The sequence below is a fragment of the Lichenostomus cassidix genome, chromosome 20 (assembly GCF_008360975.1).
Source record: "Lichenostomus cassidix isolate B80296 chromosome 20, HeHo_3.0, whole genome shotgun sequence".
In the NCBI taxonomy this organism is placed as follows: Eukaryota; Metazoa; Chordata; class Aves; order Passeriformes; family Meliphagidae; genus Lichenostomus; species Lichenostomus cassidix.
The window spans coordinates 4,623,524-4,646,452 of NC_139500.1; the positions used below are offsets into that span (position 1 = coordinate 4,623,524).

Genomic DNA, 22,929 nt, shown 5'->3' on the forward strand with positions numbered 1-22,929 from the left:
CCTCTGTTCTGTACTTAGCTCCATTACATCACTCCCTACAACACCTCCAGGGCCTGTCCTTGCAGGGTTCCCATCCAAGCTGGAGAAAACCTGGCTGCACAGCTCTGGCAAACCTGGGAAGTGTTACACAGTATTGGAAAAGGGCTGAAACACCTGAATCCAGGCACTGCACGTTGTACTGTTGCCCTGATTCCCGTGCTGGGACTCAGCCTAATGAGGGTTGTGTTACCCCAGCCTGGCAGAGGGAGTCCCTGGACTGGTGGGGCTCCCCAGGAGCCTATCAGGTGGCAGTGCTGCTGCTGTAGGGCTTCGTACACACCTGTGAGCTGGGATGTGCTGAAAGGGCTCACGCAGAGCTGCTCTGCCTCTAATTTCTCTGTTGGCAAAGCAGCTGGTGTGGCTCGAAGTGTGGAGATGGAATTGCACTGCCAGACAACTGCCCTGGCAGAGGATGGGTGGAAAAATCCCCATTGCTCCTGTGTAATCACCATTACTTAGGTGCAACTGTGCCTTTTTTAGCTGAGTGGGAAAAATTCTCATTTCCACAGTAAAGCTTCAGATCCCAGGCATAAGCCATGTCCTTATTACTTGATACTGCCAAAGTTTGTGTCCCATGGCTGTGTCCTAGCTGCTGAGCCTGGCTCCTGATGTGCAGGAGCTGTGGGGCCTGGTGGCTGTGGCTCAGCCCTAGGGCTTGTTACCTGTGAGCCCTTCTTCCCCAGGAGCACTGGGGCCTCAGCTGCAGCCCTATCAGCTTACCCATGGAAAATTCCCAGTGTGTGGGAATAATTGTAGTGACTTGAGCAGGGACCCAAGTGCAGCTTTTTTGACTTCAATGTTCCAGTCCGAGGGCTGATAAATTAAACAACCTGGTATTCCAGGATCATGCTTCTCCTGGCTGATGTGGTCTAATGTGTCCCTGAGTAGCAGCAGCACTGCTGCTTCCCTGTCCTTGACTCCTGTGGGATCCTCTGCCCACACTTTGCTGTGCAGCATGTCCCTGTAAACAGCCCTGGGGAGTGTGAGTGCCCAGGACTGTATGAGCTCTGCTGCATTTCTATTGCTGCTGCCTGGAGCAAATTTCTGTTGCCCCACCCTGCAGCCCCTCGGGGCTGAGGTGTCCTGGGCAGGGGCTCAAGTACCTGAGCTGCCTTTTGCAGGCTCCTGGGACACATTCAGTCCTCGCTGTGCCTGCTGCCACCCTGGTCCTAACCTGCCTGTCACACCATCTCAGGGTCTGCAAGAGCAGACTGAAGAGCTGCTTACAAGGGCAGTTTGGTTCCATCCACTTGGTGGATACAAATGGAGAAACTTTTACAATAAAGGGGCATGTGTTCCTATTGCTGCAAGTACTGAGATGGGGGAGTATGAGCTCAGAGTGGGAGAGGCCTGAGGCTTCTCTGAAATGAGGAAACAGCTAAAACCAGCTCCTGGGGTAAGGGGGAGAGAAATGTGTGGGGGCAAATACTTAAGGAGAAACTAGAGAAGAGCTTCAACTGTTGTTTGTAACACTTGCTACAGTTATTGTTGAGCTCCTGAGGTATAAATCCCCCCTGGGCAATCACAACAGCAATACTTTATTCTGAACCAGACTTGGAGGCACCAGGTCATGCACCTCTGCCCTGAGGACGTGCCTACAGCAGTAGTTCTCATGTTGACCCCAAAACACAACCCCATCTCTGTCCTGTCCTTCAGCAGGAAAACAAACACCTGCTGTCACAGTCTGCTGTAAGGCCTGCGTCCAGTGCCAGCCCTTTCACCCTGAAGACGCCTGTTAGGGAATAAAATGCCCAACTCCATACTAGTTATGTTGAGGCCATACCATAATATAACTCACAAGACAGCTACTTAAAGAAAAGGGAGATGGTGAGAACTGAGACAGTGCAGAAAAGAACCATTAAACAAGTGAAGTGTCCAGGGGAAAAAAGCAAGCAAAGTCTCTGTCCTTTAATGGGTCATTGCTGCTGTTCTGTAGCAAACCAGATCATCCTGGGTAATTAAAATCCAATGAACAGACAGGATTTTTTAAATAACAGCTTTAAAAAAAAATCAGTAGGTTTATTGTAGGTCTCAAGAGAGCACAGTATGAGTAACTGGAATGCCTACATGTCTATACAGAATAACCCATCATTTGAATTAAAAAGAAGCAGCTAAGCAGGTGCATTTCATTCATCATGATGTTTTCTTCTGTTTTTTCTTTTCATTTTCTTCCTTTTCCTTTTCAATTTCGGCCACATACTTCTCGATTTCTTCAGGGTTTAGGATCTAAAACAGAAACATGGGTGACCCTCAGGATACCAATAAACTTAAAGAGACATTTATGGAAGTGACTCTAGTTGTGCCGTGGGAAGAACGTTAACTGCTGCTTATCTGGAGGCAGGTACCTGCTGCAGACACAACAACATTCCTTGGCCACTAAGAATAAACTGAAGTGCAAAATGTGAGATTAAGGGCTGGAAGTTAAGGCAGATCAACAAGGACAGTATCAGAGATGGGCTCAAGGGGAGAGAAGCAAACAGCCTCACCTTCAGCGGCTGCTCCCGTCTCATGACCGCCAGCTCAATGTTCTTCCCACCAGACTGCACCACCTGTGTGAGGCAGAGGGAATCATTAGGAGCCTGTCCAGGAATTCACTCTAACAAACCCTTCAGGTTTCCTTAGGAGAACAGCTTTGGATGGGGAGTATTTCACTCCTCAGCTCTAAGCTCTCGACACCAGCAGCGCTAACTCTCAAAAGGGTCTTCACACTGGTGCCAGTGCCCTCAGTGGATGGAGAACACCTCAGCCCCACCACCTGACTTGTGCTATTTTCTGTATCTTAAGCTTCAATTGGAAAACAAAATATTCAACATGTGCTTTAGCACATCTTTGGTGCTTTTGTGTTAACACCCAGAACTGAAGTGTGTTTTCCTCCCCACAGCTGCTGGTAAGTTCTGTGTAAACTATGGAAATTGTTACCCCAGATATTCTGAACCTTGAATTTAATCCAACACCCACAGCCTACAGCATCCAGCCCTCACACATCTTTTGCACTTCCCTGGGACATCCACAAAGATTTTCCCATATTCACATCTAACAAGTGAACCTGAACCCAGAATGAAAGGCCACCCAAGAGATGTGAAGCAGCCTGACCTCAAGAAGAGCCTTGATGACAAGTTTAATAGTCAGATCATCTGTTTCAATGGCTTCATCCGTGTAGTTTTTCTCCAGGAACTCACGCACAGATTTGGCTCCTCTGCCAATGGCATTAGCCTGGAAACATTCAGGGGAAAAAGACAATGAAAGGGAGTTTAGAAGATATTTCATCTGCAGAATAAGCAAGAAATCGAAGTTGTAAAATTACACAATCTGTCACACACAAAGGCAGTCTTCAGGCACAGGTGGGTTGGTTTTGGGTTTTTTTTTGAAAGCAGGACAAGATTTCCCAAGGAAAGCTGAACTGCAGACAGCCGCTCTCAGTATATTTGATCATTAAAGATTTTTACAGCTGTGAGCCAGCACCATCTGGCCAGCGAGACCTCCTCTACACCAATCCCACTCTAAAGGAGACATTAACTCACAAATATTCCATTTCCACAAGAGGCTGAATCCACTCACCTTCCAAGCATGGTATGTGCCCGAGGGATCGGTCTGGTACAGCCGCGGGGTCCCATCAAAGTCAAAGCCCACGATGAGGGCAGAGATCCCAAAGGGTCTGCGGCCGTTGCTCTGCGTGTACCTCTGAGCACAAAGGACACACACTCACTCACATGCACTTCTGAAGACATTTCTAGGGTGCAAAGCAGACTCTGGAGAAGTTACAACCAGAAGAGCCTCCAGAAATGCAGCAGGAACTGGGCCAGGTGTGTTTGCAACAGTTTGAGAGAAATGGTGAATGTGGCAGAATGAAAGACACAAATGTGAGATTAGGATAAAGGAACAATGTGAAACTTTGGGAAGTGGTGCCCTGCTCTGGCAGACTAGTGATTATTACAAGAATCACGTTATTACCATCACCACTGTTCCAACACATCTGTGCATAAGTAAAGTAGATTTTCTCTAATTCCCACTATGGCTGAAAATCAGTTTAATGAATTTGACAAATGAATCATTTTCTCACAGAATGCAGCTGGGTATATTTTGACGCTGCAATTCATTCTGAATTTATGAATATCAAACATAAAACATATTAAGTACTGCACCAATTTGCTCCTCTCTTATCCCTTGTTATGCTGATTTTTACCAGGTGAGTAGAATGAGGCCAGGCCAGGACACAGAAAGTTAGTTTGAAGAGTCAGGTATTACATGCTCCACATGTATTACATCCTACATGTGTTACACTACACATGACACTTGTTACACACTACATGTGTGTTACACATACCAGTTGGACATTATACATAACATATGCTAACATAACAGCACACATAGCATCTGCAGCAGCTCAGGAGGCATTTTCAGCAGCTCTGTGCAGCCCCAAGTACCTGTTTGAGGCTGGCAATGTAGCGTGTGATGTACTCCACGGTGACAGGATCCTCCACCGTGAGCCTGTGGCTCTGACACTCCACCCGAGCTCTGTTTATGACTATCCTGGCATCAGCTGTCAGCCCTGAAATGACAAAAGTGTCCTCAGAGTCATGAAACAACCTCAAAACACCAATACGGCCCTAAAAGGCTCACGAGGTTGATGTCAACAGCAATGGAAAAGCAAAGCAAAGCTCTCACTCTCACGTTTGCCGAGCAAAAGCATTTATAACCAAAATAACTAAAGGATTTAGTTTACAGCATCCATGTTTGTAAGTTGGATGACACACATAATTCTGAACCAGATAATGCAAATATTACTGACAACATTCCATATCCCAGCAAATTAGCAATGCTTATCCTCACACACATTATTCCTCATGCAGTCCCCACATCAGCCAGTTTCAATTGCCAGCAAATCACATCTAGTTAATCAGGCTACAGCAGCATGATGTTATCTGACAGAAATGAGTGTGACCATCTAAAAAAAGATTTTAAAGGAATTTAGTTCTTATTTTATTTCTTGGCTAATGCTGCCATTTTTCATTTGCAGCCTTGTTTTTATTTGAGAACTTTTTCTCAAGTTTGTGAACACCCTGCACATATCCCAGCCCCTGGCTAAGGGAGCAAGAGCTGAGCCTCTCACTCCTGCACAGTGAACTGTTGTTTTAGTCAGTGAAATCAGATCTCCCCTTAAAAATATTATTGACACTGACACTCTCTCTATTTCTCCATGTTTAAAAAAAGGAATAAGCTACTGTGGAAAATACCCTGTTCCCACAGCTCTCAGCCAGTTACACCCTGTATTTTGCATTCTCTGGACATGTAAATATGCCCAAAGATCCCCCAATAACAATAATAAGGGACCACGTACCTGCAAAAGCCATGCAGACATTGTCATCCAGAGCGCAGATCTTCCGTACAGTTCTCTCATCCTGGAGTTTTGCCACTGACTTCTTCTCCACACCAAGCACAACAATATCCTTCCCTCTTACTCCAACCTTCCAGGCATGAAAAAAAGTCAAAAAAGTTAACTTAGGTCTAAAAAATCCTCATGGTTGCAGACTTTACTCAAATGTGCAGTAACAAGCTAAGCACAAACCCTCACACTGTGACCATTATTTTGGAATGAGGTCAAGATTTTATTTCCCACTCAACCCGAAGGCAGGACTGATGTAACTAAAATTGCATCGCGTTTCAGGGTGCAGTTTCATCATCAGTTTATACCAACCTAAATCCCCGTGGCTCCCAAGAGATATATTCCAGCTCCTTTTACAAACTGTCTTTTCTCCAGCAGCACCACCAGTGTGTCCACAGCCACAGAACCAGAATGAACACGGAAAATCCCACTAGTCCAGTGGCACTGCTCAACTCAAGAGCCCAAAGCACTGAAGATCAGGCCAAGTAACACCTACAGCTGCCAAAATGTTCTGTCAGTAGCTGCATTAATGTCCTAATTCATACCTTAAATACCCTTTTTTCCAGCAAAAGGGAGGAAAAAACCCTTGACCTTTTCCCTTCATTCCCACTGTTTCTCATAGGGTAATGGAATAATCTTTTCTTATGGGGTGGCCCTGCTGTCAGCATGTTCCAAATGTTTCTGAACACATTAAGCTCAACAGGAGACAAGACAGGGGTGGTTATATTGGATGAAGTCTCCACTTTTACAGTATTTTTAACTTCTGAAAAAAAACTAAGAACTTATTTGGCACTAAAATCTTGTTACATTAATTCCTATCCCAAAGGTGGTACATTTTCTTTTCGGTATTGGTGATTAATAATTACTACAACTATTAATACAATTACGACTTATTACAATTATGCCTTGCTATTATTATTACAACTTATTAAAATTATTAACACGATTTTGTTTTCAAATCAGTACTTTTTTCTCTCCTTCCCCCAAATGAAATAACACTTTAATTGACCAAAAGCTTGGGACAACTGGAAGCTGGGAGCCAGCAAGGTACTTCTAAAAGCCTTTACCGACGTGTTTCCCAATCCGCAGGGAATCTGCCTCGTGCACAAACACAAAATATCACAATCTGCAGCACGCACAGACCGAGAGAGCACAGGATCCCTGCAGGCCTCGCACAACGCCTGAGCCCGCAGGAAGCGCTGGGCTTTCGGCAGTATCAGGACCCCAAGGGATCTCCCTGAAGCGGATCTCCCTGAAGCGGATCTCCCTGAAGCGATCCCGCTCCAGCGGCCTCCCGGGCCCGCCAGGCCGGGCGCGCAGCGCGGTGCAGGCCCCGCCGCAGCCCCCTCAGCCCGAGCCCCGCCACCCCCGCGGCCGCGCACTCACCGCCGTGGAGCCCTTCTTCACAGCCTCCTGGGCGTACTCCACCTGGAAGAGGTGCCCGTCCGGGGAGAAGACGGTGATGGCGCGGTCGTAGCTCATGGCTCCGGCAGAACCCGCACCGTCATCGGGCGGGCCGGGGGCGGGGCGCGGCGCTGCGCTCCTGGCGTACGCACTGTGCGCACCTTGCGCAGCGCTCCGGGCGGCACGCCCCAGCCCGGCCCCAGCCCGCACCGCACCGCACCGCGCGGTACAGCCCCGCAGAGCAGGGGAGCCGCAAGGGCTTGGGGTGGAAGGTGACAAACACCCCCTGCCATGGGCAGGGACACGTTCCATTAGACAGCGATGCTCCTAGCCCTATCCTGCCTGGCCTTGGATGCTTCCAGGCTTGGAGCAGCCGCAGCTTGTCTGGGCAACCTGTGCCAGGGCCTCCCCACCCTCACGGAGATTGTCCTAATATCTAAACTAAACCTACTGTCTTCCGTTTGAACCCATTCCCCTTGTCCTGTCACGCCACTCTTGCAGACAGCCTCGCCCCATCTTTGCTGTGAGTCCCCCTGAGCTATGCCAAGCCCGGGTTAGGTCACCCCGATGCCAGCTAGAACAAGCCCGATTCTCAGCCTTCCTACGCGGCAGAGGTGCTCCATCCCTCTGCCCATCCCTCTGGGCTCCCCGGCCCCTGTCCATCAGCCGCACGGTGTCCCCTGTCCCCTCTCTGCGGTGTCCCCGCGGGCAGCTCCCACCTGCCCGCGCGGTACGCACTTGGCGTAGGCTGCCCGCCCCGCTCCCGCGCCGGCGCACTTGGCGTACGCGGCTGGCGTACGCAGTTGGCGCAGCGGGCGGCGCGGCCGAGGCCGCGGGAGCCCGGCGGTCGGGACCGCACCATGTGCGGGCGGCGGGGAGGCGGTGGCGGCGCCGCTCCCGCTCCCGCCCCGAACCGCCGCCGCTTCCCCCGCCCTGCCGCCGCGGGGGCTCGGGAGGGCGCGGCGGGGGCGGTGCCCGGCGGCGCGGGGCGCGGCGCCCGCGGGTGTTCGCGGGGCGCAGATCGTACCATCTGCGGCCGCCCCCCTCCCCGTGCACTGCGGAGAATCCTCGCACGGCAATAGCAGCCAGATAATAACAATATTATTAGAGCCTGGAACCGATATATTATAGACACATAAAAAACCCCCACCATGTCGGTTGCCTTTGCTTCTGCTCGCCCAAGAGGCAAAGGGGAGGTCACCCAGCAAACTATCCAGAAGGTAAAAGAGCATGCTTTTATACAGACAATTTTAGACATTTATTCCGTCCATGCTCCTGCAGCTGGAGGCTGATTTCTAGGGCGATCAGGAAAACTCGTGAATTTGCGAGGGCTGCAGAGATGGACAGCTGGAGAGAGAGGTGGGGGAAGGAGGAGGAGGAGGAGGAGGTGGAACAAAGCAAAGGTGTTCAGATCGCTGCAAAGAGAGCGAGAGAAGGACGTAGGGAATAAAATCGGGATGGCACGTTATCCCTGCTGCTCGCCAAGGGGAAACGCTGCCAAGCGTACATTGGGAGACGGCAATAAAATTTGCAAATATACGATTAATTTATGGTGGTATGTCAGCTTCTGGCCCCCAAAGAATCCAATTTTAAAAATGAATTGAAATAAAATACTGAATTTGCGAGGGTTTTCTTTTGTATCTGGGTGCAGAATTTTAATCTCTCAGAAGATAGAGGGAGCACCAGCCACTGGTATTTTTCATAAACTATTATTATTTTCTGTGATGTGTTTATTGATGTTTAATGACAAACAAAGGTTTTGAAAGATTCTCTCTGGAGAGGAGATCCCCACATGGGTCTCATGGAGAGGCCAAAGCAGAGGGTGCCGAGTTGGGAAGTTATTGTTTCCTATTTCCTAGGGTTGGCAGCAGGGACTGCACACATATTCTGACCCTGCCAGCCCTCCTCCTGCAGAAGGTGACGGTCAGGAACGACGAGGCTGGAAATGTCAATAAAGAATGTGCATGTTTTTACTGTCACTGCTATTTGTCATCTGTACTCTCGCTGTCATTTGGGCCATTCCCCACTGCTCAGGTGTTGTTCCCGAGGCGGTGGCAGCAAGGTGTGACTTCTGTGTGGTCCCTTCGTTGAGAGTGACCAGCTCAGAAGTGCCACTGCCAATACAGCAATTAACCCATCGCCGGGGTTGTGCAGCCAAGCCATGAGCTGGTGCCAATTGATGACTTCTAGGGGAAAAAAAATCCCCTCGGTGGCAGCTTGTGACAGAGAGGAGATTAAGGCAGAACAAACTGCCACGAGAGAGATGACTTGCATCTCAGGAGACTGTTTGGAAACATCCCATTTTGTGGAGCTCTTGCAGCACGTGGTGTTGTGAACCAATTCGTTTTAAATATTGGAATATTTCAGGCTCGGTGAAGAAGTTTTCCTGTACCCTCCAAATCAGTTGGAATTATTTCATAATTCAGAGAATTTGTACTTAAACCCATGACTGTACCCACAGACAAAGGGCTGATAAAGTATCTTTGGTTTGATTTTCAAGCCCTTTCCTTTTTTTGCATATTCATAAACTTCATGGAAGCTTCAAAATGTTCTTTCTTTACAAGTAATGAGTAAAACCATTCCCCATCTTAGGTACATTTGCTGGCAGGTTACTTCAGGGTTGTTCATCACTGCTGGGCTGTTGGCAGTGATTTTCTCTTTGACAAACAGCAATGCTGAGGAAGTGACTTGCAGGCACAGGAACTGGATGGGAGTTGTAGTCAAGGATGGAAATGAGGCAGAGAGAGCAGGAGCAAAAAAAAAAAAAAAACCTCCAAAAATCCTCATTAAAGTGAGCTTTTGAGAACACACAGCAATTTCAATGAAAAAGATTATTCTTACTTGCATTCATATTGTATAAGCAGCCTATTTTTATTTATTAACTAAATTTTGATAGTCTTTCAAAACTGTTCTTATCCCAGTATCAAATATTCCTAAAACGGATTTCACATGGAGGAAGTTAGAGTGTTTGGCAATAGAATAGTGGTGCTGCTGCTCTAAAATAGTTCATCAAATAGCATTTTCAGGGCAGTAAAACTCAGTGTCTCCTGTGTATTGGTTCTTTCCTCAAGAGCTCTGCTGTCCTGATGACACACTGGTTCAAGGGCCCAATCTTGCAAGCACTTGATAGCAGTGGTTCCTACAAGCTCTAGTATGCCATGAGCTTTTGACAGAGGCAAATCTAAATTTTTAAATGCAGGGGTTTTTTTGTGTTTTTTAATTAATTCACCTGGAGAAAGTTTGTCACATTCCCAAGAAATCTGGGGGAAAGAGACAAATTATTGTATCTGAAATTTTAAAACTAATCAAAGGATATTTTAAGCTTTTAATTGTATTATGAGTTTGTTAAATAAAGGTAAGGACATATTGGGGTGTAATTCTCTTAAATGTGGTTTCAGTAGCTCCATTGATGTAAATTTTATACTTCATCAAGTTCAGCTGTCAGCACACTCTAGTCCTGGGCAGGAAAATGAGTAGGTTTAATTGTTTGAAAGTTTGTTTCTTACTTAAAAGTAGGCATGTTAGTAATACCTGATGTTTTGGAAAGGATTTGGTGTTATTTTGGGATGAGGCAGAGCATTTTGCTCCTTTGGCATCAAAATCTATCTGCCACTTAAGGAACAAACAAGGTAAGTCCATTAATTCTTCTGTATGGGTATTTCAAATAACTACTTTAAAGGTAACTGTTTATAAATGAATGAACCTTGTGGCCCAATAAAGTCACATGTAGGTAATTTACAATATCCAAGGCAACAAAACTGCACAAAACACCATCCCAGTGCCAAGGAGGGTAGAGGATCACGAAAATACAGGACTTTTATACAATTTTCATAGTAATGTGTTTTGCTCCTATTTCTTTTACACAGATGCTAGATGAAAATCACCACCTAATACAATGTATTATGGATTATCAGAGCAAGGGGAAAACTGCAGAATGTACTCAGTGAGTATTATGAATTTGGGAGTTTGTTAGAAATGTTTCCTGAAGCCTGACTCTTCCCTTTGCTCAGTGGCAGAGCTGTTGGTTTGCTCTTGGAAACACTCCTGTTCTTTTTTAGGAGCTTTTCCAGTTCATGGAGAGCTGTGAAGAAGCATAAATGGTTCTGCTGGTGCTTACTTGAGTAAACACTCCAGTTAGAGCGCTCTTGAAAAAAATCATGTTCTTCTCAGCTTGCTGGCAGGGAGAACAGGTTTTGGTTTTGGAGTTCTGGAATTTCATTCTGATCAGGGCTCTTGTTAGACAGAGAAAGGAAAAGTTAGATTTTTTTTTTCTGGTTGGTAGAGATGCTGAGTGGGTGTCAGTCCTCAAAAACTGAGGTCCCAGCTCCACAGGTCAAAGTGTTTTCAAAGGAGAGTGTATTTTACCTCTCCCTTCCCCCAAATTTATCTTCTTGTAAAAGAGGAGTTGAGACCACTGATCCTTGATGGAAAACATGACAGCATGGATATAGGTCATTGCTACTGCTATTTATTGGGACAGATCAAAAATGGGCTAATGTAATTTAACTAATTTGTAACTAGGGAAAAAAAAAAAGAGGAAGGTTTGGAATTTTGCGTATGGTTAACCTTTTCCAAATAAGCTTTACTCCTTGTTCTGTAGATACCAACAAATCTTGCACAGAAACTTGGTTTACTTGGCAACAATAGCAGACTCTAACCAGAATATGCAGTCCTTGCTTCCTGCTGTAAGTACCAGTACAATTATTGTAACTAATAATTAGTTATTAGTACAACTAATACCATAGTTATTTCCCTCAGATACATTAACTATGCCAGAGGCAAATGGTCTTTGATTCTCTCACTGATCACTATCAGTGAAACGTTTTTTAATATTTTGCTAGCTAAAAGTTTTGAAGTGGCCAAGTAGACCACCAAACAAATCAAAAGTTATTAGTACTGTGTTTAAATCATGTTCTTTGGGACATTTGTGTTAATCTCTGTCCCCATAGCTCAAGGTTTATGGTGCAGTGGCACAGATCTGAACAGCTCCATTTGTTCCAGATTCAATATTCTTTACCCATTCTTACTGTATTCTTTATTTGGGGGCAAAACCTGCTGCTGTTGTACGTCAAAAATCTAACTCAGCACTTGGGCATTGGCTTGTCTTTCCACATGGTGTTATTCTTGCTCAGTGGATTGATTTGGGAAGTACCACACATAACACAAACGACAGCAGAGCTTGGCAAAGGTCGATCTGTCACCACGCTCCTGTGTTGTCTTTGCTAATGCATTCCCCGCAGTGGTTGTGTTTGGAAATCCATGCAGAGGAACGAGCACAGAAGCCACACTCTGTGACAAACACAATTTTAAGCCCTTCCCTGTGCTGCTGCCTGTCAGCTGCTCAATGTCATTCACACAGAGGAGTCAAACCCAGCAAGCTTTGCCCAAAAAGCAAAGGAAACACATATTTAGCCGCGGCGGTTTTTAGTCATAGTCAGGCTAATTTGGGGGCCGCTGCTTTTCTAATTAAAAACCTAACCGAAAATTTGCTTTTCCTCCTTGTTGTTTCGCAGCCACCAACGCAAAATATAAACTTGGGCCCGGGAGGGATGAGTCAGAGCGCATCCAACCAATCCCTCCACTCGCAGAGCAATCTCAGCGATGCCATCGGGACTGGCCTTCCTCCTTCCTCCCTCATGCAGAGTCAGATTAGCAATGGTGAGCTTTGGTCCCCTTTGTGCTGCTTTGCTGTTGCCTGGCAACAAAATCATTAATGCAGAATATACTTAGAGAGCTGGAAAAGACCTCTCCTAACTCACCTTTCAGGCATATGGGGATTTCAGGCACATGCTGAAATCACCACAAAATGGCTACAGGCTGGAATATGTTGGCTTCTGCAAGGACTGCAGAGTGCTTTGTGTTTCTGCAGAGGAAATTAAAGATTTTTTTCATTTTGATGCGTGATGAAAATCACCAAGTAAAGATGCATCCAAGTTTTTAGTAGGAAAAATTCTATGCTGTAGTATTTTTCTCATGGATGTGGCGGGGTTGGCCAGGGTAAGATGGAATTGCTTGCATGACTAACCACAGAACCAAGCCTTCAGATTGCAAAGACCTTCCAGGATACATTTCTACTTACAAATCATTTAGTGTTGCACCAGTCTTTGTCCTCTACAGGAGCTTGCAGATACTGTACTGCATAATCAAAGAGTTTGCACAGACATTTCATATTAGTAAGATAATATCATCTGTTTGTTTGGTTTTGTTCATGCAACTAAACTAACTGAAAAACGTTTATTTTAATTTGCATTTTGTATTATGAATAATCTGTTTATTTCGTAGTTCATAGTGATTTAGTCAGTTCTTGTGTCTGTGGGTGTCTCCCAGAGTGACAGAGAGCAAAAACAGTTCCTATAAATAGAAATATCTGATTGTAAGATCACAGGCCTTGGCAGGGGGACTCGAGCAGACACAAGCCATTAAATTACTTCTGAGTTTTTAAAAATCCCTTTGTGGTCAAGCCTATAGTACATTTTAAACTAATAGATAAAGGACCTGCTTTAAACAGGTACAACTTGTGAAGTGAGCTTACTAAATTTTTCAGGGCCTTCTTTTTTAAAAGATTTAATACTGACTATGAGCAATATATTGTCAGTCAATTTTTAAGAATAGATATTTTCAGTGCTACTGTTGCTGCTTTTTCTGATTTGCCCCCCACCCTCAAGGTCTTTGTAGTAATTTGGTGCTGATTGAAAGAACCAGACTGGAAGTCCTGAGGACTGGACTCATGCACATATTTTTCCTTACAAATTAGCCAACTTTAAAGAAGGCCCAGAATCTCTGATTTTTCCCATGCAAACAGGGCAAGGTTTACCAACACTTGCTTCACTCCATCTCTCACTCAAGGCAGCTGCTATCTCCATTCACACCCTGTGTGACCTTGTGTTTCACAAGGATCAGCTTTACAACTTAAACAAACTGGAGCAAAACACAGATAATTCTCTGTAGCAGCATGTTGACCCAGCTCCACTGATTTCAGGAGAGCTGCCTCTCTTTATGGCTTGTTGAAAATGCTGCTTGCATCTCTTCATCAGAGGAAAATATCATAATTTACAGCAAATATTCTCATTTTGATGTCTATGAAAACCATTAGGAGTAATTAATGAGGTTTATACTAAATGAGTTAGATGTATTTTTCAGAGGCTGCAGATACATTTAATAACCCTGAATTAAAATATCATTATTTAAACATTACAATGTAATTCTGTCTCTTCTAAGGATTCTGCATTCTACCTAAATTAATTGAGATTGACAACAATAAGGCTGAATTTAGACAGACAACAATATGCACCATCACAATTTAGACAGCAACAATATACACTGAAAACAACTTTCCAAAACTCATTCATAAAACTATTTACAGCAATAAACAACAAATAGGAACCAGATTCTCCCCAATATTAGCTACCCAACAGCAACAGAATTTAACAAAAATTAGCATACTGCCAGGTAAACAGGATAATACAGACCCAGGGTGTATCTGGAGCAGTCTGATGATTACATTCTGATGTTGGAAAGGGAGTAACAACTGGGATTGTTATGGTGACTTGGAAAATTTATCTTCCTCTGAGGTACTTTCAGACAAACTTCAGGAAAGGGAGAGACAGGCTTGTTCTCTGAGGAGAGGCTCCCTTGACACTTCAGAGCCCCAGTTAAGAAGGTGAGCTGGCTGTAAAGGAACCCAGTGGATGCAGCAATGTGCAAAGTTGCCACTCAGCCACTTCCAGTGGTCACTGCCTGTGTGAAGGGGTAAAAGGAATCAACTGCAGGATAAGAGGAAGGAAAGGACAAATTTCAGAAATCTGGGATGTTTCTAGAGTCCATGTATTTTCTGAAGTACCTGAAATTACTGACATTTGTTAATTCTGCTGCCTGTGAGGAAGTGGTTGTAGGGCATTGCTGCTGGTTTTGTTCTTCCCATCTGCAATCCTGTACAGCCTGGATTTAGCTGCCAGGAAGAGGAGGATTGCTCTAATGCTCCACTAGGCAGTTTTAATTTGTCAGTAGATAAGAGGGAGTTTTAATAAGGAGGATTTTCATTGTTTTGTTTCGCCTTATCACAAGGTATTTCAGAAAGGCCACGAGGCCTCATGCTCACTGTGCATTGCCAACAACAGCACAGATTTTCTTGTCGCTCTCCCTTATTTTTGTAGGTCCTAACCACGTGTCTATGCAGCAGTCAGGCCAGAACACCATGCCCACGACCTCTCTGAGCATGACTGTCAGCAGCCATGGGACTGGCCCTGGTTACAGCCACACAGTGCCTGCCTCTCAGAATGTGCCAATGCAAGGCCAGGGGTCAATAGGCAATTACGTCTCTCGAACAAACATCAACATGCAGTCTAATCCAGGTAAAGTCCCTCTTCCTCCTCCTGGGCCACCTTGACTTTCCGGTGACCTCAAAGGTTTTGCCACACGTGACTTTGTTCTGTAAATATTTTCTGTAGACAGTGACAAACGCGCAAGAGGAAAAGACAGCTTTGAAATATGTCTGAATTTCCAGGTGTCAGGCGCCAGTGTAAGTCAGAACAGAGAACAGCTTCAGACTTGCTTTAACTTAGGCTGACTTGCCCTGGTTGGGGATGAGCTAACCGTGGGGAAAAGAGGGAAAAGAGGGGGAAAAGAGGGTTAGGTTGAGGTGCAGCAGCACTATCTGATAGCTCTGGCAGCAAATCCCAAACCCATGGGAGGGATCTGGGCAGCACTTTCATCCAAATACAAAGAACCTGCCAGAGTAGAACACATTTACTGTTTGTACATTGCTACCCCAATTTGTTATTTTATTGGTACTTCGCACTGTTTGCAGGGCATTAAGAGACTAGCAGACAATTTAATTAATCTCTTAATTAAAAAAAAAGTTTGCTGGTGATTATTGAATGGTTGCCTGATGCTTTAGAATTCTTTATGACAGCATGAAATTTAGGGATCAAATAAATCTTAGAATATCAGTTTAGTCAAACTCTGTAATCATCAGCTTTATGAGAAGATGGAAGCAGAAGAGTATATGAGAAAAGAAATGCAGCAATGAAATAGTCAGGAGAACAAGCATCAGTTCTTGTTTCTTTCTTTAACCCTACTGCAGTAAGGTTTACATTATTTTAAGTAAGCTAATAATAATCAAGGCTAGATGTATTTTTAAATATCTGCTGAAGCAAATGGCAAGAACTGACCATGTAATAAGACCCTTTCTGGATTCCAGTGCAGAAGAGTTAAATAAATCCAGTAGGAAAACATCTCCCCCTGTGGAAAATTCACAGAATTATCAGAATGCATGTTAGTTGAAGGTTTTCATTTGTTCCCAAAGAGACTAGGGAGAGGATTAGCCCATCCCTGTAGAAAACAATCTTTTCCATGTCCATTGTAGTCTCCATGATGCACCAGCAAGCAGCAACGTCACATTACAACTCGGCACAAGGAGGGAGTCAGCACTACCAGGGACAATCCTCCATTGCCATGATGAGCCAGAGCAACCAAGGCAACAGCATGATGGGGCAGCGACCCATGGGGCCTTACAGAGCTTCACAGCAAGGTAAAATCTGCTGTCAGATTACTGATAGGACTCTCATGAGATTGATGATAGTCTGTCCTGTGGGGTATGTAAGTCAACAAAATTCCCAAGTTACATTTCCAAACAGAGAATCTCATCCAGGAGCACAGGAAATCCTGAATGGTGGCAGTGTCGTGACAATCAGATGAACCTCAATCTATTTTCAAGATCTATCTATCTAATTATTTCAGGTGTTTAGAAAAATAATTCTGTCTAGAAGGGATCATATATCTCTAACGAAAAGATGAACAATTTGATATACAGCTCATTCAAGCCTCTGGGAATCTTTTCAATTCTTTCACATGGTGTTGGATCAGCCCTAACATGGCACAGTTAGCGAGGAACACATTTCTGGAAAGAAGATACAGTTTGCCAGCAATTAGAATGAAAAATTAGGCCAAGGAAAGGAAAACACCAGAGGATAACTACCATGCTCTAAGACCTCTCTGGATAAAGTTCTAAGAGGTAATAAAGCTGCTAGACTGATTCTAACATAACCTGAATTTTGCTAAGAATCAAATTAATGTATTAATGAAAATATATTTAATTCTAACTGTGCTCTTGAGCATGGAATCCATTCCTGTGCTTTCTAATAACTCAGATTAGTAGATGAAATGTAGCCCTTTCAGTGTTGCAGCACAAGTGAGTGATTCTAGGATGTGTTACTGACTGTTGTGTGATTTCAATTTCAGCCAGCTTTTTCTGAGAACACAAATTTATTTCCTTTTTCTAGTGAGCAAAACATCTTTATAACTACTCTCAATTGTTTGCTTATCCAGACATACACTTTGTTTTCTTAAAAAAATTAGCTAAGAAAAACCCATCCCTTAGGAGTTCCTGGGCTCAGTTTGCTCTCTCCTGTCTGTGCCTTGCAGGTTCCTCGCAGCAGTACATGGGTCAGGAAGAATATTACAGTGAACAGTACAGTCATGGCCAAGGCTCATCAGAACCTATGAATCAGCAATACTACCCAGATGGTAATTCCTCTGAGCTGGGCTCACTGTGATCCTGAGAAAGTGCAGAACACCACGACTGCCACATCCAAGGACATGGCAAACCTATTATGTTTCTTTTCCAATTTAAATGCTGGAAAATTCTAATTCCAGGGGATGGAAGCCTGGTACAAAACATGCACATCAGTGCACCCTGCCATATAAACTGCTCCAAAAAGAGCCCAAAGCCCAGGTTGGATTAGTAAATGCAAGAGTTTTATCCCTAGGTGTGCCTTTCCTTGCCATGTGTTTGATGTTTTCCCTCAGGGGTCTGTATTTGCTCTTAGCCTCATCTTGGTGCATAAGCAGCTTCAGAATATATCATTCAACTCTATGCCCATGGTTCCATTATGAATATATCTGATGAATCTTTGTGACTCCTTGCAGGACATGGTGATTATGCCTATCAGCAGTCATCCTACACTGAACAGAGCTATGACAGGTCATTTGATGACTCTACACAACACTACTATGAAGGAGGTAGGAAAATATATTTTAAAAATATATCAAAATATATCAAAATCTTAACAGGAGTGCATTAGTAAATTCAATATGTTATTAAGATATCTGAACTCTGAATTAACTGGAAATATTAACTGAATTATGATACAGCAAGGTGGCATTTAGGAGAAGTGATGTCATCTATAGAGCTTCTGTTTATTTTGTTGTTTCTGGACACAGCAAATGGAATTTCCCTCATAGGTATTTGAAAGAAAGATCAGTAAGAATTAGATAAGTGGTCTTTCTAGGATATATGAATAAACATCTTTATCTAGAAGAAAATACAATGAGAGGACTTCTTGAGAAAGCAACTATTTATGCTGGCACCCTTATCTTTGTGACTTTTCCTTCTGAAGCACTTTTGGAGTAAAAAAAATCCTTTGGGGAACAGGTTGCTTGCTTCTTTGTTTAGTGATGTGTATAAATAAGTAACTCTCCAAAAGAACTAAACATCACTGGAGAAATAAGCATCTTGCTTGGCAAAATCCAATCATCTGTTTCTAAGTATTTGTGTATGACTTCCAGACCAAGGCTCCTTACACCTTTGTTTTCCCTATAATCCACATGTACAGTGAAGTACCTGCCTCATCTTTGACCAAACAATTCCAATGTTTCCCTCTCTAGGAAATTCTCAGTACAGCCAGCAGCAGGCAGGATACCAACAGGGAGCTGCACAACAGCAAACATACTCCCAGCAGCAATACCCAAATCAACAGAGTTACCCAGGACAACAGCAAGGATATGGTAAGAAAACTGTCAGTGGCTGGTCAGGTGTTTGCAGTGCTTCATCCTGACACTAAAATAGGCTGTAAACTATTTCCTTGATTAACCTTGGATCAGCTACACACCAAAATTAGCCAAAGGATTCTGGGCAGTAATATACCTTGGCATAGCACTGCATTCCATCCTGAATCCCTCTCTCTTTTGAAGGAAATTTAGAAAATACGTCATTTGCTTCGTGTTGACTTTGTGTTAAATGTAATCAGGAGGTCACTGCCTGGGTTCCCAGGCCTCCTACACACCTAATCCTTCTGAACTGACATGAAAAAGAACATCAACAATCCAGAGAATCACTCCTCTGTCGCTTATGGTGGCACAGCCAGATAAGATAGGAATTTAAATGTGCAGTTGTTACTAAAATAAAGGCCAGGTAGCTTGCATAGAGATCATAACTGAGCTGTGCCATTACAGATTTCAGAGAGGCTTCACTTGGAAGGATATCACATTTTTTGGGCAAAGTTTCAAACTTGAACTGAAGTTTACACTCCTGCAACTACATCACTATTAGTATTAACACCTCCTAGTGTAAACCTAGAGGGGACCTCTGGGCAGAATTTACTCACAGTTCTATTCACAGAGCTTACTTTGTTAGCATCATATTTTAGATTGCGTTAACCCTAAGAACTCCCCCAGCAAATCAAGCCTGTAATGGATTTTACTGCCTTCTCAGGTCCTGCACAAGGAGCCTCTTCACAGTATTCCAGCTACCAACAGGGACAGGGGCAGCAATATGGAAGTTACAGAGCTTCCCAAACAGGCCCATCCGCTCAGCAACAGAGGCCTTATGGCTATGAGCAGGTAAATGGTCTCTAAATCTCTGCTGTGAAAAAGCAGATCTGGCTGTTAGCTCTGCATATAAATCTCTCTGATAATTTCGTGCAGGTGGATTGGTGATGCTTCAGTGGGTCTTGTAAAATTCACAGACCAAAAGAAATTGCCTAACTCACTGTAAGCCTCCAATATATTATCTTTCAACATTTCTATTTCTTTTTTTTTTTTTTTTTTACAGGGACAATATGGAAATTACCAGCAATAAAAGAATCCAATGCTGTGTCAAATTCCTTTCAATAGTATCTCCATCTTTTGAACTGGATGTACAGGCAGTTTTGATTAATTGTAATATGTTGGTTACCCCTTAGCACAAAGCAGCGTCTGTATGTGAACAGTGTTCATTTCATGCTGGATATGAAGCAGTGCACTACTGGTAACAAGACAATGCTTTAATGGTTTGATATTTGGTGCTGTGTATAGTACTGTATGTTGATACAACGCAGAAGTTTTCCATTTACCCCCTCTTGTCCCATTCTTGATGTTTCTGAATAGCTTTAGGATCATTTGATCACAGTTGTGCCCCGTTCTGGAAAACAGCCAGGTTGTTCTGCAGCCTGGCTCAATGCAAAGCCCATCAGTCACATCTCAGTCCAGGGAAGTTCCCTGTGGTAAGTTATTGATCTTTTTTTAACTGAATGCATTGAAGATTACCTGCCAGCCTCCAAAATCCATGGCTCTTAACTTTCCTTCTAAAGAACAAGGGGATGGATACATTCCTTATAAAAAGACAGTTCTGTGCTGTATGATGAAAAATAAAATTACCTGCAACCTCTGCAATACCTACCTACCCAAATTTTATAATTCAGTAATCTGCATGAGCCCACAGTTCTGTTGTGAAAGGTACAGAAAGAGAATCCAAATCTGTGATCATAGAAATGTTAATAACTAGAGGCACCTTTATTATGTCCACGTAAACGAAGGAAAGAAAAACAGAAGGGAGCTCTCAGATCTTCAGTGTCAACCTGCTCGATGTCAATATTGCTTCATATCATGCTTAGCTGAGAAAAACATCTGGCAGAAGTCCTGTCTTCAATATCCTACTCCAAATTTTATAACTTGCAAATACATTTTCATGCCAAATTTTGCAAGCAGGTGGCTGGCATCCTTCTTTATTCTGTTTCTTGTGCTGCCCTTGCTCAGATCCCCAGCAAGTATTATAACCATAAATATTGTCGAATTTGTTGGTCTGTTGTTCTTACAAGCTCATCATCACTTTTATTTTCCTCTTTCTTTTGATGGAAATAGTTCAGAAGTAAAAGAAAAAAAAACATCTTTATTGCAGACAAGCAACTAAATTCAGCTTTAATTGTAAGACACTATTATGCATATAGAGAGGGAAGCTATTAATGGGGTCAACCAGTGAGAGAATACCTATAGAGGGAGAATGTAGAGAGAAAAATTAGTGGCATGTAAAAATCAGTATGAACAATGTAAGTCGCTTCTATTCAGTTTTATATGTTCTTATAAAGTCTTGGGGGGGTGAAAAAAAAGCACTTTTAAAGTGCTTATATAAGTGTTGAACAAAACACTGTGTCGAAATTTCTCTGAAGCAAAAAACTGGGGTGACTGTAGCCCACAAACATCTTTTAATATGAGATTAACTGCAAATTCACGATCTAAAGTAAATACACTCTGTAGGATTTTCTCCTTTTCTTTGTCTGAATTTGTGTATTTATGGGATTTCAAGGTCAAGTACTTCATATTTTGAAAAACCAAGACCACAAGGAAAACACAACATTTCTCAACTCATTACTTTTTTTTCCTTTAGAGGAAAATCTTTAACTGGACAACTAGAGAGTTTACTATTAAATGTTGTCCAAGCACTGCCCTTCCTATGTTAATAATTTCAACTACTGGTAAAATAGAAGACATTTTTTTAGTCAGTCCTCATTTCTCTCATCTTTCCTGCTGGTGTTTTCATATAAATAAGTACTCTCAAATAGCAAGGAACAGAAAGTAAGTAAGATTGTTTTCTTTATAATAGTTAATATTACAGGTAGCCAGAAGAATGCAATATTGTTCTTTGCCAGTTTGGAAATACACCTTTTATGTGGTTTTTGAAAGTGCTGAAATGCTTTTGAGAATATGAACAACACTTAAACTGAAACAACAACATTACATCAATCTGAAATGTCTTACATTAAGAACTTCGTGAATGTTGTGTATATAATGTATTTGAAAGAGCACTTTGGAAATAGTTTGTATATTTATTTCCTAATTTATACATGATTTTTGGTGTTAATATTTCTAATTGTTAATAACAAAATGTTTATTTAATGCGTTGTCCATTTTTATGTATTAATGTGGAAACAAAGTGATGCCAGCATTTTGACTTCTTCCATGAATTGTATCATTTTCTGTTTTGTAATACAGAATGCTTGAAAATCGTTTAGTTTAAATATTATCTGAAAGTGGAGTTGGTGGTACTTTTATTGCGGCAGATGGAATGGATAGTGATATAAACAAATTCACAAGCCAGCATTTTAGGAATAAAAAATTTGAGCATTTATCAGGAGAACAAAGACTTACAGCTGGGCGGGAGTGGCTGGTTTGCCTTATTCTCAGTCCCGCACCCTATTAATTTCAATGTGCGCTTAACTACTTTCTGTAACTGTTACATATTCTTTAAGTCCAAAAAAAAAAACCTATTTACACCTCAATCATCCCTCCTTCTGCGCTCTATGCCCCTGTCCGCCAGGCTGGCGGCATCTCGGTCTTCTGGTTTGTCTCAGGGTTGAAGGCTGAAGTCTTCTATCCCCTAATTCAAGTTGTAGCTGACACTCTTCTCAGAGAGGTGTGGCTGTAAATAACAGATTTCCTGGGATGCATGAGGTCTGTTTCTTTTTCTTCCTTCAGGGCGTCTTGATCTCTGGCTTTGTGGCTACATCTATTACCATGTATTTCTTACCACTTTTCTAGCATACTCCAACTATTACATAGCTAATAATTCACTCTTTGTTTCTACTTAACTATATTTTATCTGAGTGCTACTTTACACAGTACCTTATCACTTATAAATGCTAAATTCATATATGCGAAAGCCAACATTCACTACCCACTCATTTATCACAATAGCACTGGTTACTCTTTACTTGGGGGTGCTGGTGGGTGAGAGCTGGACATTCCCCAGCCCAGAAATTTTTGATGTTCTGGGCTGATTCAGGAGGAATTCTGCCCCTCAGGACATGGATCTGCTGGAGAAGAGTCCAGAGGACACCACCAAGTTGATTAGAGGGATGGAGCAGCTCTGCCATGAGGAAAGACTGAGAGAGTTGGGATTGCTCAGCCTGCAGAGCAAAAGGCTTTGGGGTGCCTTAATTGCGGCCTTCCAGCGCCTGAAGGGAGCTGCGAGAAAAATGGAAAGAGACTGTTACAAGGGCCTGGAGTGACAAGGGGGAATGGCTTCAAACTGCAGAGGGCAGGCTCAGATGAGGTTTTAAGAGGATGCTCTG

At 43.3% G+C, this 22,929-nt stretch overlaps 2 protein-coding genes across 2 annotated transcripts; one reads left to right on the plus strand and one right to left on the minus strand.

The window, feature by feature from the left end:
• Window positions 1-2,037: 2,037 nt before the first annotated feature.
• PSMA7 (proteasome 20S subunit alpha 7) lies at window positions 2,038-6,968 on the minus strand. The gene is made up of 7 exons (XM_085079407.1): window positions 6,809-6,968; window positions 5,378-5,504; window positions 4,464-4,588; window positions 3,598-3,720; window positions 3,133-3,252; window positions 2,526-2,588; window positions 2,038-2,265 (listed from the first exon to the last, which is right to left on the minus strand). The coding sequence occupies exons 1-7, from the start codon at window positions 6,902-6,904 to the stop codon at window positions 2,173-2,175; spliced, it is 747 nt and encodes a 248-aa protein (XP_084935533.1). The 5' UTR covers window positions 6,905-6,968; the 3' UTR covers window positions 2,038-2,172.
• An 824-nt stretch (window positions 6,969-7,792) lies between these two features.
• On the plus strand, window positions 7,793-21,881 carry SS18L1 (SS18L1 subunit of BAF chromatin remodeling complex). The gene is made up of 11 exons (XM_085079406.1): window positions 7,793-8,046; window positions 10,693-10,769; window positions 11,427-11,511; window positions 12,340-12,484; window positions 14,980-15,177; window positions 16,191-16,355; window positions 17,249-17,350; window positions 17,753-17,845; window positions 18,491-18,610; window positions 19,317-19,444; window positions 19,656-21,881. Exons 1-11 carry the CDS (start codon window positions 7,978-7,980, stop codon window positions 19,680-19,682), a joined length of 1,209 nt encoding a protein of 402 aa, XP_084935532.1. The 5' UTR covers window positions 7,793-7,977; the 3' UTR covers window positions 19,683-21,881.
• The last annotated feature ends 1,048 nt before the right edge of the window (window positions 21,882-22,929 follow it).